General features: G+C 42.6%; 1 protein-coding gene across 1 annotated transcript; it reads right to left on the minus strand.

Annotated features, from left to right (window-relative positions):
- Positions 1 to 1,010: 1,010 nt before the first annotated feature.
- On the minus strand, positions 1,011 to 7,722 carry LOC139214349 (vang-like protein 2). The gene is made up of 7 exons (XM_070845182.1): positions 7,432 to 7,722; positions 6,925 to 7,048; positions 4,695 to 5,302; positions 3,685 to 3,818; positions 3,242 to 3,377; positions 1,787 to 2,030; positions 1,011 to 1,352 (listed from the first exon to the last, which is right to left on the minus strand). Exons 1-7 carry the CDS (start codon positions 7,500 to 7,502, stop codon positions 1,092 to 1,094), a joined length of 1,578 nt encoding a protein of 525 aa, XP_070701283.1. The 5' UTR covers positions 7,503 to 7,722; the 3' UTR covers positions 1,011 to 1,091.
- Positions 7,723 to 13,162: the final 5,440 nt, after the last annotated feature.

Consider the following 13,162-nt stretch of genomic DNA (forward strand, 5'->3'; position numbering starts at 1 on the left):
TGCAGTTTTAGTTATATTTCCCAAAAACAGCTGGGCATGGCAGTTCTTAGCAGTTATTTGGCCTTTTTTTCTTAAATAAAAGTATATGTTTTTGCCACAGACAGGGGAGAGAAATCATAAAGTATCAAGAGACGGGCGAACGGGTTGTTGGTTTTCTGGTCTTTTCATGGGATTGTTGACAATAACAAAAATCAGAATAACACCAGACTTTTCCTTTGACGTCCCTCTCCAGATCAGATGTACAGATAGCATGTAAATAACAGGTGTAAAGGGGGTCTTTGTTAAGTCTTCTTGCTAAAACTGTAAAAATAAAGAGTAAAAATGCCAGTGTAGAATAAAACAAAAGCTGCATATTTAGACAATCATAGATATACAGACTGGAGTAGCAACAGCTCAGGAATGTACTTCCATTTTTCTTTACAGTCAGATAAAAAGACATTTTGGCCTTCAGACCACAGAAAAGCCACGTGTTAATTCAATGCACATAATGCTACATTCTGTAAATTAAAAAAAAAAAAAAAAAAAGTCACACCCTTTTATATAAAAACAGTCCTGGTCATCTGAAACAGGACAATGCACTGACAGGGAACCAAAAGGCAGTGGTACACCAGCGTTACAGTCAGAGCTGAGCTCCAGTTGGTCTATTTTTAAGACACAAGAAAGAGGAAGTACCAAATGTGATGAAACCCCCTCCTCTGGTGCTTCTGTGTTGAGTCAGCACAGAAAAGTAGTCCAGTGGTTACAGCAAAAGAAGAAGAAGAGGTAAAGAGAAAACGTCCCTTTTAGAAAAAGTTTTTTACAGCATGTTGTAAAGACAAAAGACTTAACAACACAGAAAAAGAGAAAGTCAAGGCATCTGTTTAACTCCAGGTTTGGACAATCGTTGAGCTGATCAGTTTGATATCAGAGCGTCTGCAATGGTCAGAACACGGGAGGGAGGATTCAGACACACCTCTCCTCAAACGGTGTCTTTGTCACAGACAGGAGGAAATGATTGGATGGGAGCGGATCCACATGGCCTCCACATGTCCCACAACAAGAGAGATGCAGCAGGAGCGAGCACACAGAGAGGGCAGCGCGGGAGCCCGCCTTCACACCGAGGTCTCCGACTGCAGCCTCATGACGAACTTGTGGCTCTTTGGGTCGATGAACTCCTCCCCGAGACGCAGGAAGGGGAGCGGCGTCACCGTGACCACCAGGGAGAAGTCCAGGCGTCGCAGGGAGAAGACCAGGCCCTGACGCAGGGCTGAGGTCACCGGCTCCTCGCTAACTAGAGTCCACTGGCGCCCCCTGCCGTTCTGCTGCTGGTACTGCATGGTGGGGCCTGGGGAGAGGTATCGCTCCAGGAAAGCCTGGCAGGGAGAATGTGGACGTTAATCATCATGGAAGCACTGGAAAATATGTTTAATAGTAAAGTGTTTGTGCTGCTGTGTTTAACTACAACAATATACACAAATACATTCAACAAAAATGTGTCAACAGCTCTGCGCTTTGTTCCTTGGATTCTTTTTAATGTGTTTTTCTCGTTAAGTTCTAATTTTTGTTGTTTTTATGGTTTTGGACATTTTTGTTTTTACCTGATTGTATTAAAAATGTAATTACATGATTATATGACAGCATTTCTGTTTAGTTTTGATTTTGTGACACAGTTTGTGTTTTTTGTCTTGTGTCAGAGCTGTTCTAAAGATTTCCAAACTCAAATAAAGGAGCCCCAACCCTTTAAGAAACTTGGGCTACTTATTTGAATAAAAGTCGGATGTGAGATCGGGTTTTCTTAATCTTGCACCTTGGGCGTCATGTTGTGCGTGATGCAGAACTGCAGGTGTGTGAGGATGCTCTCCATGCTGTGGAAGGCCTGCTGCCGGGTCGTCCTCAGGTATTTCTGCATGGCTCGGGCCATCGGGGCGAAGATGGCTTGAGCCGCCTCTCGAGGGTCCATCACCTCCCTCGGGTGTTTGGGCGACGAGGCGACCTCGTCCTCGTGGAGGCGCTTGATGTGTGTGAAGGCCTCTTCCACCGCTACAACCAACCTAAAGTAAGAGAGGAGGCCTTATTATAGACACTGTTGCTTGTGTGTTTCTCTGCTCAAATACAAATGTTTTATTGGTTGCTGTGGGATCTGAAAGTCTTGACAGTCAAATGCTTTGTTTAATCATGAATGGGTGAGTTTGGAAGGCCCAGGATAAACAAGAACATGTGTTGGCTCGGATCTGACGGACATCTAAACATTACAAGAAATGTTTATTCAGTTCTTTTACTCTGACATTGCCAGAATACAACCAAAACAACCTTACTGACATGCATGATATTGATTGTCACCACAACATGAGGGCTCACTACCTGAGCTTTACAGGGTGAAGCCCAGACAGTTAAAAAAAACAAACACATTATAACATACAATTTTATTAATGCTATTTTATAACATAAAAACATGTTTAAAAGATCCCTTAAATTAATTGATAGTTGAAAATGAACCTGTCAGCGTTCTCCGGTAACAAATTGCATAACAATGACACAAATTACTGCAAATGAAGTTTTGTACCACTTGTACTATTTTGCTACTTATCAGCCAACACCAGTATATATGTGCTAAGCTAATATTGGCCAACAAAATCAGTATCAGTCGGCTGCTATATGAGTTTAATCTGCGGGTGTGACCTTTCTCCCTTGCCTACTCTCTTTCTCTCTCATTTGCTGCCAATTCCTTGTTTACACTGGGAACCAAAGGGACAAAAGCTTAATTTATGTATAAGGCCAGGGCGAGTGAAAGATTTAAACAAAACTTACATAATTTTTTCATGTACTGGCAAATCGGGCTGCATCTAATGATTGTTTTTGTTGCTGATTATTTTCTGTGATTAACCAATCAGAGACAGATCCTGTCTAAACCTGACCGACCAGCAGCAGGTGCTTGCAGAATGAACTTCACTTCTGGCTCCAAAAAAAAAAAACAAGATGGCAACAACCAAAATGCCAAACTTGGAGCTTAAAAATAGCAGCATGCAAACCACCGTAGCCACGCCCACTTCTTAGATGCAGTCTATTGTTCAGAGAAAACCTCTTCTAGCGAGCGTTCAGCCTAAAATTACCATTTTTGTCCCACGTTTTCATCTCTCCAGGCGACATGTTGTCTCAGAGTGTCATTTTTATTGTGTATAATGCTCCACTAAAAACACCTCACAATAAATCCCTATGGGTCAGATCGTATCAGGTGTTTGTACATAAGGAACATGTGTCTGACCTGGCCTTGCGTTTGCGGATCCTGCGCTCCATCTCGGCCTCCTCGTAGTAGAACTCGTTGTGGGAGTTGTCTCTCCTGCGGGCTGCGGCTGCTATCATGGCCCGGGACTGGCCTGTGGAGTTATTTGTGGGGTTTTCTACAAGACAACACATGCAGAGGGAGGAATTATCAGATTGCATTTCAGGTATTTAGTCGATCATCATCTTCAAGTGAGAGCAAGAGTGAAATCTCACAGTAAGGTAGACTTGTTTGAGGGGTGTAAAATTACTCTCATGTGGATCTGAGTTAAGAAAATAGCTGCGAATGATCTTTAGGTTTAACCTCAGTTTACATTACTGAATTGTTCTGATGTACAGCAACAAATGACAATGACAGCTGGAAAAAAATGAGACGGGTTGTGGATTAGAAAACAGGCATCAGAGCCTGGATGAGGCAGAACTTACCGTCCAGGGAGTAAACCTTGAAGCCGGTCATCTTCTTGGACAGGATGGACTTGGGCAAGTTGAGCAGGGCAGGGTTGTAGACGGAGAAGTCATTGTAATAACGGTCCAACACCCAGACAGCTGCCCGCTGGATACTAAAACACAGCGTGTCAATCGTCAATGCCACAGTAAACACACGTCTAACATCAGCTGCTGATGACACAAGAATAGACCCTGAAGTGTACGCACACATCACATCGTCATGACAGCCAATAAGTAATCAAATAGGTCAATTTAAATGAGGTCATCTTCTGTCCAGTTGTTGTACCCGCCAGTAAAAAGAAGTCAAAACAAACAAACAAACCCCAAAACACATCTGGATCTATAATATTACACCTCAAACTATTATTTACTGTATTAAGGCTTCTGCTCCAGGCACCCAAAGCTACTGATTTTTCCTACTTTAATCTTAGACGTATTTGGGAATATGCACTTCTGAGGCAAATAATCAATTGATGGAATAAGAGCCTTAAAGCGAGGGAGGCCCTGACTCTAGGGTGCTAACACTCAAGTTCTCTTTACTTATATTTTGCATATTTTTATATTTTTGTGTTGACAGCAAAACTGGGGCCAAGTGCTATGCCAGCATTGAAAAACTATACGCATCGCACTGAGAACAGGAGGAGCAGAGAGTTGATGTGGGCCCCAGCAGCTAATCGAAGCTAAATGAACTGAGGAAGACCATGAGTTTAGTTAAAAGTTCAGAGAAGCTTGCAAATGGACTTTGGAGCATTGAAAACTTTGTTACACAGGATTGTAGCCTGTTGGTTCAGACCAGAACGTAAGCCATCTTAGCTGTAAACAATACTATGACCCAGCTTTGATGTCAAAGTTTACTTTTAAAGGGTGTAGCCCGACCTTATTCAGTCCAAAAAGGATATTTCACAGTTTTTAATTAACTCCACTTTTGTTCAGTGCCAAAAGTATCACGACTTCTGTAGCAAACATCTTCCACAGCCGGTCTCACTAACCTGAGGTGGCCCACGTTGTAGAACTTGCTGGCTCCGTCCGTGCTCCGGACCACCTTGAGGCAAAAGGCCGGCTGCAGGTGTCGGACCTCCAGCAGCACCAGAGCCAGGTACTGTATGAAGAGCAGGGCGTCCACCAGCGAGGCAGCGTACTCCACGATCCCCCTGTAGTCCCTCTCCCTGGGCTCCAGCACCCGCACGCCGTAGAACAGCCAGTACGACGCCACGAACAGGAACACCAGCACCATCAGCAGGCAGCGGAAGACGAAGAAGCGCGGGAGTGTGGCGCGAGGAGGCCGGAGGAAGAGCGCCCAGGAAGAGATGAGCAAGACAAGGAGCTTGAAGGCAAGAGAGACGTAGAGGCCTTCGCAGGGCGTCCCGCAGGGCTCGAGGGCGTCACGCCACAGCACCTGCGGGAGGATGAGGAAGGCTAAAGGCGTGACCAGGGCGAAGAAGCTCAGGCAGCCTCCCAGAGCCGGGCCAATGAAGCGCTTGCACTCCAGCGGGGTTGATTCCTCCAATTCTTTGGTGACGCGGGTCAGGTCCTCGTTGGAGATGCTGTGTTCTGACGTGCCGGTGACGACGGTGGTGGTTTCGCCCCAGTTATCATCCTGTCAGAAAAAGAGAAAGATGTGATCCATAAATCTCTGCACGGGCCTCCTCTGTGTCAGCGGATAGATTTTAAAATCCTATTACTCGTTTATAAGCCACTAAATGGTCTGGGGCCAGAGGCAGCTCTACTCCAGGGATCAAAACCAAGAAAGGAGAAGCGGTTTTTAGTGTCTATGTGAAGTTTCCTGAAGACCTGAGGAGTGAGCTCATTTAAATCAGGGCTAAAGCGTTACTGTTTACTGTTAGATATACAACTTCCTTCTAAACTGTAACTATTTATTTGATTGTTTTCGCCTTTTCATCGTCTTTTACGTGCAAATTTAATGTTCATCTGTGGTTTTCTTTTTTAATGTATTTTTATGTTCCTGTAAAGCACATTGAGGTGCTTTGCACCTGAATGCTGCCAATAAATAAATGTGCCTTGACTGATTATTCACGTATGTTTAGGGTGAATCTCCAGTCTAGAAAACCTTAAAATGGAGCGAAATGTTGAATTTGAGGACTCAATAGCTTTAATTTAAAATGTATGAAATGACAATGTAGAAATACAAGCTAATCTTATCTACCGAGATATATTTTTTAATAGATAATTGAATAAAATTAGTAACCAGATGTTATTCCCTCTTTTGTAGCAAACAGCTAATGAGAATCTATTCTGTATGAAGGCAGAAACCCAAGATGGTCACATGAAAGGTGTGTTTAGGAGGAAAATACAGACTCATCATTTCTGACATTCTAATCTTTTCTTTCTGAAAGGAAATTCAGGCTCTAAACGCTGTCATAATGCAAGAAAAGTTCAAATGTTGTATGACGTTATGGAAGGACTCAACCTCTTTGTGTCCTTCAGCTTAAATACAAACTATTCAAAAGACGTGTCTTCACTTCATCCAGGAACAAACATCCTCAGTCTAGATTCAAGATTCAAGCGTTTATTGTCATGTGTACAGTGCAGAAACGGGTTTCCCTGTACAATGAAAATCTTACTTTGCCATCCACACTGAATGCCAAAGAGTAAAAAAAAGAAGAGTATAGAATAAAATATAAAAACATATAAATATAAACTACTATTGCTAAATAAACTGCTATTGCCTATATATATATATATATTGTCTATATAATGAACTCATGAATTAAACGTCACGTAAAATGTCTTTAAGGTTGTAAGATTTCTCCAACTGACTGAAAAGACAGCTCCTTGAAAACACACCTGAGACTTCATAGGAATGTAATTTTAATAAGAACAGAAATGGCAGTAAGGTCACAGTCCCAGTCTGAGACCTGAGAAAGCTGGAAAAACAGAGACCAGGCTGCTATTTACAGGCCGACTCCTATTTCAGGTGACCAAGCTGTGTGTTTAACCTTGGTTAAACATTCATCAGTGCTATAAAAGGAACGTGACTGAAAGCTGTAACCCTGGTAAAGACAGTTCCTGCGTGGCAGCAAAACATCACAAACAATATTTCTGATAGGACCAAAGGACCTGTAAATTATAGTTTCTAGTTGGTACCAAAATTATTTATAAAGAAATGAGCGCTTTTGGGGCAACGGTCACCAAAGGCCTCAAGTGAAGGTCATTAGTGAGTGGTAGATTAATCTGTGTTTAGAAAGCAGTGTGACTGACCCTGTCATCTCCACGGGTCGACTCTGCATCCAGCAGTGGCTCACCGGGAGTCTGGATGGTGACCGATTTGTCTCCGCGACTGCTGCTGTCTCGACTCTTAGAACGGTGACGATCCCTCCGGTCCCTGGAAGACACACGCAAAGCAAAACCCTTTTACGTATGAAACGTACGCTGATGTAGCATGTTCAAGGTGTGCTATAGTTCATATAAACCAGCTTTAGTATATTTCCTCTTCGTCCACATTGACGTGAACAAACAGTTACAGCCCAAACTCTGTTGCTGTCCTGTGAACGCCACACATCTCCAAAATCTACAGGAAGTAGGATAATTGTCTTAAGCCATTAAAGGATAATTCTGTTTTTTGTTTTTTGTTTTAAACCCGAGCAGCATTTTTACATATTTTGAATTCGAAATGTCTGGTAGGTACACAAAGTAATGGAATGGAATAAATTAAGTGTTTAAAAGAGGGATGGTGTTAAACATATGTCATCTGTGGGTTATACATACCTGTGCTTGCGGGAGCTTCGGGAGTGGGAGGACTTGTAAGAGTAGCCCGAGTACTGCGACTCGTTGTCCATGTCTCGGGTCGGCGGTGAGCGGGCTTTACGAGCCCCGCCTCCTCCTCCTCCCCCCGTGCCGCGCTGCTCGCCGACTCCTCCCAGCTGGCTCTTGCGCTCTGAGATGGACTTGGTGGAGAGGGCCAGGGGCAGCTTGAGCAGGTCAACCTTACTCCTGAGGGAATCTATCTTGGAGGCCGATGAGGAGGAAGTGGGAGAAGGGATTTGGGAGAGCGGGGGAGGCTACGGAGAGGAGGAAGAGGGGTGGGAGAGAGGAAGGTGGGTAGGAGAGTCGCAGCAGGGGACAGCTGAGGTGGCTGTGATCTGAAAGAGAGAGAGAGAGAGAGAGAGAGAGCGATGGAGAGCGATCAGTTTCTGCGGTGCATCGCAAACAGCTGTCCACATCCAGTCTTCACTCCTGACTCATTCTGAGTGACTGTGAATGTACTCATCGGTCATTATTGTACATAAGTGATGGAGTAGAAATACGGAGGAGGATTCATCTGTATTTCTTCATTTTTCAAGTAATTCTTGGTGAACTTCCTGCCTCGTGCTTCTAACAGCTATCACATCTTAACATTTAGATGGACGCACTTCAAAAGCTCTCCTGAGTCTATTCTGAACTTCCTGTTTATGTGATGCATCATGGGCTTAGTATAATCTGCACAATGAACATTGTATGTTAACACCGCCTTCATATCAGACATGTAATGTAGTCGTTTAAAACATTTAACAGAAGAAATAACGATTCTGCTCTTGTAAATCAAATGTTTAATTCTTAAGTAATTCAAAAAAAAACACTCTAAACTTCACTCGTACTTCGACACACTGACGGGTTTTGCTGCTGCAGCCTCTCTTGTTAAAACAGGTTCTTAATCTGCAAACAAGTGTTGTTACACAAGAACAGCTTTGCAAAAAAAACAAAAAAAAAATTCTCATCACCAGTAATCCAGGCAGCTGATACACATCAAATTAAATCTCACTTCTTCAGTGTAACCCAACTCTCACTGTAAGTATTATTTTCTATGACAAAATATTGTTTATTTAATTAAAACTATACAAATTTCACAAATTGTATTAGTTTCTTTGCTGATGCTGACATTCTACCAGATATTGTCCAGTCATGTCAGGTCATCCACTATTGAATTGACAAAGGCCCCTTCTCATTGATCTTTGATTATTTAGAGGTGCTTTTCTACCATAACCTTAATTGTACGCCATAGTTTCCCCACATAACCTTCATTTCTTTAGTATGCACTTAAATTTGGGTTGAAATTAATGCTTATCTTTATTATTGACTGATTTGTCCATTGTTTTCTCAGTCCGACTATTAGTTTTTGTCTGCAAAATGCAAACAAAAAGTAATTAACAATTGCACATCACAACTTGACAGAGTACAAGGAGGCATCTTAGCATTGCTTGTTCTGTCTGGGCACCAACTCAAACACCCAAATATATTCAGTTTATAATAATAAGAGAAAAGCAGAAAAATTTCACATTGGAGGAGCAGGAAGAAGCAAAAGTTTGGCATTTTTCCTTTAAAAACTGTTTCAGTTCTGGTTTAAATTTAAAGTTCTGATGATCTAAATGTTTCCAGCCAGTCAAAAATAACGCATAAAATAAAAATGAGAATGCTCAGGTGTGAAACTTAAAACAGCGGCACACAAAAAAATAGTCCCTCAAAGACCATCAGCATCAGTATCAGGTTTCAGGGCGTTTAAGTTTAAATTAAGAGTCTACTGATGTGGTTGTTGGTTCCTGTGGGAATCGAACCTCTCACCCCGGCACGCTCAGCGCTGTGATCTACCCGCCGAGTGACACAAACGAACATTAACCCACTAAACCGAGGCTTCACTTTCAGCTCTGAGTTCTTAGATCACAACTTCCAGGTCTCAGCCGAGGTTAATCATCACACGACTGTACCTCCTCTCACCGAGAAGCCAGCTTTAGCCGCCGTTAGCTCGGACACAATGGCGGCCATATTGGATTACTGTGTTTTCACAAAACTTGTTTGCCCTCTCCCTCCCTCTCTCCGTCTCACATTCCCTCCCGCACTCCCCTCGTCCCCTGGGAAACAGGGCCTCTCCGCTGCCATGGCGATGAAAGAGGGTGTTCAGCTGGAGGGGGATTGGAGGTTGACAGTTGCCGTGGAAACCTGACCTTATGCCGGCCTCTGCCACTCTGTTCTCCACGCTGCCGAAGAATTCGCCAAAATAAAAGTGTTGGCATGACGGATGTCGGACTGTCATATGGTGGTTAATTGATAAAGGGCGGGGGAAGCTCGCCGGCTTTGATTGGCCCTCTGTGGGAAATGGAGGAGGACGTTAGCTGCCATCGCTGTCTTACGGGGTCCTGATTTAACTTAATGTGGTTTTTCTGCTCCATCAGCGCCATTGTGTTTAAAACCCACTTCCCTTCAAGCCAAATACTGTGCGTCTGTGGGATTTCTGTGAGTTTGTCATATTCCTTGCGCGCTCTTTGTCTTTCATTCATACTTTGTCTCAGGAGGAAGCGCCCCTCATCCCGTACCAATAAACCCACTAAGTTTTACCAGACGGGAGGAGATTTTAGATCCCAGCAGTCGTGAGGAAAAACCTCAACAACATGCCAGCCCCAAACCACAGAACTCAAATGACTAACAGCCTCTTCCTGATGCATCATCATAAGCTTTTCTCTTCCCTAATAGCAGAGGACTGAACACCTTATGTACAAAGGCAGTCATGCTTCATGCTGACTAATAATCTGAATGTGCAACATTCTGTGTTCAATAAGTCATCTGTGCAATAATCAGCATTTTATATTTATATTTTATTTCTATTTATTGTATATACTCTGTACATACAGCTATTCTAGTCTATTATATTCCTATATTTCTCTTGTGTTTCTCAACTGTAATGCCCCTGTAATGCAACTGTAAGTTACCACCCAGAGATAAATAAAGTATTTCTGATTCTCAACAACATATCTCTGCAAAAGAGAGAGTCCGTCCTCTGAATGCCACGCGACATGGGCAAACACTTACTCTAGATACTGTGGAGTTGCAGCGGATTCACGTGGAGAAGCCGATTTAAGTGGAGTGACAGACCATATATTTTTAGACTGGCAATAAGCTTAATCTAAACAGTGTTTTTATCTAATGGCTGTGGAAGTTTGGCTGGAACTTGCGCTCCCAGACAGAGAAACTTTGGCCAAAACAACAATCTGAATTCATCGCTTGGTCTAAATGTTTAGCCGCTACCTCATAAAAACAACAATTACAGCAAATACACTGCGAGATGAGTCATTCAAAAGCGAAGAGCAGCTCATACTGGTGCTGCAAACATCTCCAACTACAGGAAATAAGGAAATTACAGATGACACAGACATGTAGAGTATCTATCAGCTTGTTACATCGCTATAGCAACCATAGCCAAAAGTCATGCAGGCCGCACATGTATCCTAATGCCTTAGAGAGCAATTAAAGAAAAAAGAAAGACTACGAATAGAGGTAAGAATCCCTTCCTCCGTTGGCTCCTGTGGCCGCTAGAGGTGCAACACAAACAGATTACTCCTCTGAGGATCATGAATATCTCTGTCAAATCTGATGGTATTCTTGCGAGTATTTGTCTAGATTTCTTCTTATGAGGCAGAATTACTAAAACTGGCTGAACTAACGCTGGGGATGGGTAACGTTGGGAAGTTGTCCTCGGTGATCCAGTTTTGTGAAACATGCTGGATGTGCAGACGAACAGATGGATCAACAGACGTCTGAGCAAAACGCCAAATTGCCAAAAAACGCTGTGACAGCCTGTTGTTCCGTGTATTCTGTTATTTTACTGTGAACAATTGTTGATGTACTCACTTGTCCTAAACCTGCCTCATTTACTAACATTAATACATTATAATATAAGACAAAATCCCACATTAACAAGTCAGATTAATCACCACCAGAGCTTTGATGATTCATCAATCATGATTGTTGCCGTCTTAACATTACAGTTATTTTCTTAAATATCTTTAACACGGCTAAATATTCTTTTACATCATCTTGGGCCTTTTTCCATCGCTTCATAAACCAAATGATTTATATGATTGATCAAGCTGCAGCCCCAATCATCACACTGACTCAAATTAGTAAAATATGATTAGTAAATACAAAATGTAGAGAACTTTGTGATAATACTAACGGCCACAATACGATTGTATGGAGAGAATTTAATTACCACACAGGTCTGTATATACAATAAATACAATTGTATGACACAGCTGTGTTTGACATGTTGAATGAACATCAGGCTAAATACAATTAAGTCAAAACAAAGTGGCTGCAGAGTTTTCTGGACGTCTGAGTCGATTGTTGAAGTAGATTTGGATTTAGATTTGGATCTGTGCAGGTTTAACGACGGATTCCTCTCCGTGTGGCGGCTGAATATCAGCATAAAAAGACAGGTCGCTCTTCCGGTTTTCATTCTGAAGGCCCGACATCGACTTTTAGCGCCGACCTTTCAGCCGAATGAAGCATTTATATTTTCATTATCATGTCAACGTGACGTCACAACTCCTTCATTTGACCTGTTATCCACATAAGGACATACAGGGAAAGCAGATGAGGAGTGGTTTGGGTGGTCTTTTGAAGGAGAGCCGACATGAAACTGTGTCTTTCAAAAGAAACAAAAGCTTGAATAGAGCAAAGAAACTGGTTTGCAATTCTAGCCTCACATCACCTAATAGTGCAGGATGACATGACCGAAAAATCTACATGATTGGTTTATGGTCTGCTTCAGTCCTGAGTGACCAGTGACCAGTTAAAGACTTTGGGTTTCCAGGCTGGATTTTGAACTGATTTGGTTGTTTGGATTGTACTGGCAGTTATCGCAGCTCTTCTCAGTTTCATTTTATACAATTTAAACTATTTTTTCCGCCAATTTCACACACAAAGATCTGTTTATTAATAATGGTTCGTTCTACTCAGCCAATAATGGCTGTAGAGGGCACTCTGCGTCTCTGGAGGAGCTTTGTCAAGTCTGAGAAAATAACATATCTAACAGAAAGACTGCTAGAAGCTGGAGGTGCAGAGTTTGAAAAGACGTGTTAATTAGTGAGGTTTGGAGGTGTTTTTTTTTTTAAAACTTCTGACAGAGTCAGGCTAGCTTTGTTCTCCTGTTTCCAGTCTTAATGCTAAGCTAAGCTAAACTAAGGGACTGCTGGTTGTACCTTCATATCTACTGGACAGGTATGGTGGCGATATCAATCAGTCGAATTCTCTGCAAGAACATAGATAAGCCATTCTCCTTTCCCCCGAAATATCAAACCATTACCTTAATAGCTACTTCCAATGTGGATATATTTAGATCTGTGAGAGCGTCTGAATTCCAGTAACTCAGTGCATTTGGTTAATGTATCAAGCCCTGCTGTAATTATACATGATAACACACAGCCGCTGAATGCCTTTACCCTGTGCACCGGGGTACCTTGTGTTTCTTTTCTCCAGCGGGATCCCTCGCCCTGATCCCTGAGCAGCACTGGGTCAAACACGGTTGGCGAGAATATGACACAACACTTGATCTACAGAGGTGTGGTCCACTGTCGAGGTGGATAAGGTTTCCTATTCATCCCAGTGTCCTCTGGCCTACTTAATGAACTTCACGGGACTCTTCTCAGCGCCTCCAGTCAGCAGCTTTTAAGTTAAAGACTGAGAGCAA

Source organism: Pempheris klunzingeri, chromosome 15 (genome assembly GCF_042242105.1).
Source record: "Pempheris klunzingeri isolate RE-2024b chromosome 15, fPemKlu1.hap1, whole genome shotgun sequence".
Taxonomy (NCBI): domain Eukaryota; kingdom Metazoa; phylum Chordata; class Actinopteri; order Acropomatiformes; family Pempheridae; genus Pempheris; species Pempheris klunzingeri.

Excerpts from the sequence above, each read along its gene's own strand:
- LOC139214349 (XM_070845182.1), bottom strand. The coding sequence starts at position 7,502 with ATGGACAACGAGTCGCAGTACTCGGGCTACTCTTACAAGTCCTCCCAC. Across the intron at positions 7,049-7,431 it reads CGAAGCTCCCGCAAGCACAG|GGACCGGAGGGATCGTCACC; the intron begins GTATGTATAACC and ends TGTGTCTTCCAG. Across the intron at positions 3,378-3,684 it reads CAAGGTTTACTCCCTGGACG|AAAACCCCACAAATAACTCC; the intron begins GTAAGTTCTGCC and ends GTTGTCTTGTAG.